We start from the raw sequence: 3,237 nt of genomic DNA, 5'->3' as shown, positions 1-3,237 counted from the left end.
ACTACAGCGGGTGCGCTCGCTTAAATAAGCCTCACGCATTGATAATGCTGTTCAGATGAAGAGCTCCTTCGAGTTGGCACGAAAGTAAGGCTATCCAGGAACAAAATGGAAGGACTTCGTACAGGAAGACCGTCTAAATACATTTAGCATAAAAAACTGATTTAATTGCGAGAAGCAATTGGCATAGTTTTTCGTTCTTATTCTAACCCGACAAACGGTTCCAATGGCAAATATTTAGTAAAAATAAGAAGAAATTTGATTGATGATACCAGCATGCAGAAAATATTTCATTTTGTGTTCCTTGCCCAGTAATAAAGTCACTCCATCAATTCTCTTTTCTACTTTGCCTTTCTCACGTATTTACCGTACTGTATGTACCCACGACATAACTGGTCATCAACTGCTTACTTAGCATCTAAAAACGCACAAGTCAGCTTACTGCATAGCTAATCAAATTTCCAATGAGGTTAACAACAATGACAAAATTGCATGTAAATTAGGTGTAAATGCGTTTAAGAGTTGAAACAACGCTGGAAACTTAATTCATTCAGTGTATCGTAAACTGTCGGTGTTGGTCGCTGCTATATCACTCAAGCGAGCATGGCTACAAAAACAAAGTGGGAGTCCAATCAGGAGATACAATATTTTCGGGAGTATCTTCGAATTCCTAGCGTACATCCAGATCCGGATTATGGTGAGTTCACAATATCACATTAGGCAACTAAATTCGCTGTAATACGCTTTGGTGTTACGACATTTAATACATACATATATTTATATTTGCAGAGCCGTGTGTAGAGTTTTTAAACCGACAAGCCAAATTACTCGAACTTCCTATACAAGTACACTATCCAGTCAATGATCGTAATCCCGCCGTGATTCTTACATGGCAAGGCAAGGACACTTCATTACCAGCCATACTATTGCATTCGCATATGGATGTAGTGCCGGTATTTCCAGAAAATTGGACTCATCCCCCATTTGGTGCTGAAATGGATGATGAAGGACGAATTTTTGCACGCGGCACGCAAGATATGAAATGTGTTGGAATGCAATATCTGGGGGCAATTCGTGCACTGAAGAGGAGCGGGGCAAAATTTAAACGTACAATTCACATATCGTTTATCGCAGGTACGATTAGAATAGCTAAAGAAAACATGTTGTGATAAATGTATATATGTATCTATGTGCATTAGACCGTACCATCTTACAAGCAAACAAAAATTTGGAAGAAAATATTGGACATACTGGACAAAATACTTCCTTAGCAAAAGTTTCACGATTTTTGGTGAGCTTTAATTTACTGACATTAGAGTGGTACGTTAGTGTGATAGAACTGAGATCTGGTGTATAAATACTAGAACGAAGCATTTGAGGTCAATGAACATTCGAACAAAAAAATTGTCANACAAATACTAGAACGAAGCATTTGAGGTCAATGAACATTCGAACAAAAAAATTGTCTTCTCGAAACAAAAAGATCGATAGATATATAATACTTTAAGATCCAATTGTAAATGCGGAGGATATGACGTTATGAAAATGCAAAAAGGCGACCCCGCGTTCGGTAAAAATAAATCGAATTTGCCTTCGAGTCGAAATTCTACCTCAACAAAAGTTTCATAATTTTTGGTGAGTTTTAATTTACTGATATTAGGGTGGTTTGTTAGGTTGGTTGGGACTGAGGTCTGGTAGTTAAGTACTAGAACGGAGTTCCTGAGGTCAATGAACTTTGGAACAAAAAAAGTTCGTCCTCGAAATAGGAATCGATATTCCTTTCCTTTCCATACTTTAAGATCAGTTTTTAAATGCTGAGGAAAAATGTAAAAAGGCAAGCCCTAGGTACGGCAAAAAATGTTTTTTTTTTGAAATTGCCTTGCAAAAGTACTTTAAAAAAATCGAAAAAAAAATTTTCCGTTACGGTCTAATGTACATATACTATAAACATTAGATTGGATCGCGAAATTTTAGTTATCATAAAATTAAAAGATTCAACAAGTGATCCATTTTTCACTGATTTTAAAAAGATGCCGCCAGCTTAGAGTAAAATGTTGCTAAGTCCCTTTTTTTATTTGATATGAGATAATAAAAACCTTTCAAACGCATTTGCTTAAAGCACCTATTTTCTAAAAATTTTAAAACACTCTTAACGAATCAAATTCCATAACGGTGATGAAAAGTTTATACATTCTTTGAGACATTTCATGTGACTGTTTAAGACGTAGGAAATTTGCGTATCACTGAATAGAAATGGTTAAAAACAAAACAGATAGGTCAATGCTTTTGGAAACGATGTATTTTTTATTGTTCTAAATGTAATTGTTTTAGAAAATAGGGACTTGACAACTTTTCACACTAAGCTACCGATATATGGTTCTCAGAATAACCTTTTCGACGATATAAATACGTATATCCTACCTTAAAATCAGGGTACAAATTAAAATTTGCTAGCTAACCGGTTTTTGATAAAAAAAAATGTTTTTGGTCTACCGGGCAGGAATAGTTACAACTTTTTATATGGGAACCCACCCGGTCTAATCTCCACTTGCACTTTTTTATATACATATACATAAATATGCTNTTTTTTTGAAATTGCCTTGCAAAAGTACTTTAAAAAAATCGAAAAAAAAAATTTCCGTTACGGTCTAATGTACATATACTATAAACATTAGATTGGATCGCGAAATTTTAGTTATCATAAAATTAAAAGATTCAAGAAGTGATCCATTTTTCACTGATTTTAAAAAGATGCCGCCAGCTTAGAGTAAAATGTTGCTAAGTCCCTTTTTTTATTTGATATGAGATAATAAAAACCTTTCAAACGCATTTGCTTAAAGCACCTATTTTCTAAAAATTTTAAAACACTCTTAACGAATCAAATTCCATAACGGTGATGAAAAGTTTATACATTCTTTGAGACATTTCATGTGACTGTTTAAGACGTAGGAAATTTGCGTATCACTGAATAGAAATGGTTAAAAACAAAACAGATAGGTCAATGCTTTTGGAAACGATGTATTTTTTATTGTTCTAAATGTAATTGTTTTAGAAAATAGGGACTTGACAACTTTTCACACTAAGCTACCGATATATGGTTCTCAGAATAACCTTTTCGACGATATAAATACGTATATCCTACCTTAAAATCAGGGTACAAATTAAAATTTGCTAGCTAACCGGTTTTTGATAAAAAAAAATGTTTTTGGTCTACCGGGCAGGAATAGTTACAACTTTTTA

General features: G+C 34.1%; 1 protein-coding gene across 2 annotated transcripts in view; it reads left to right on the top strand.

Moving 5' to 3' along the window:
* Positions 1–488: 488 nt before the first annotated feature.
* Positions 489–3,237, top strand: part of LOC108364405 (aminoacylase-1B-like) — an 11,059-nt gene continuing 8,310 nt past the window's right edge. Inside the window, exons 1-2 of one of the 2 annotated variants that reach the window (XM_017618081.1) lie at positions 489–694; positions 787–1,131. In XM_017618081.1, the coding sequence (XP_017473570.1) occupies positions 601–694; positions 787–1,131 (439 nt within the window). In that variant the 5' untranslated portion in view covers positions 489–600. The remainder of the gene's footprint in view (positions 695–786; positions 1,132–3,237) is intronic. The other variant, XM_017618082.1, reaches the window with a different exon arrangement.

This window comes from Rhagoletis zephyria, unplaced genomic scaffold (genome assembly GCF_001687245.7).
Source record: "Rhagoletis zephyria isolate East Lansing unplaced genomic scaffold, Rhagoletis_zephyria_1.1 Rzeph_scaffold_01551, whole genome shotgun sequence".
In the NCBI taxonomy this organism is placed as follows: domain Eukaryota; kingdom Metazoa; phylum Arthropoda; class Insecta; order Diptera; family Tephritidae; genus Rhagoletis; species Rhagoletis zephyria.
The sequence above is the reverse complement of the archived record's forward strand: the minus strand, read 5'-3'. Positions and strand labels throughout refer to the sequence as shown.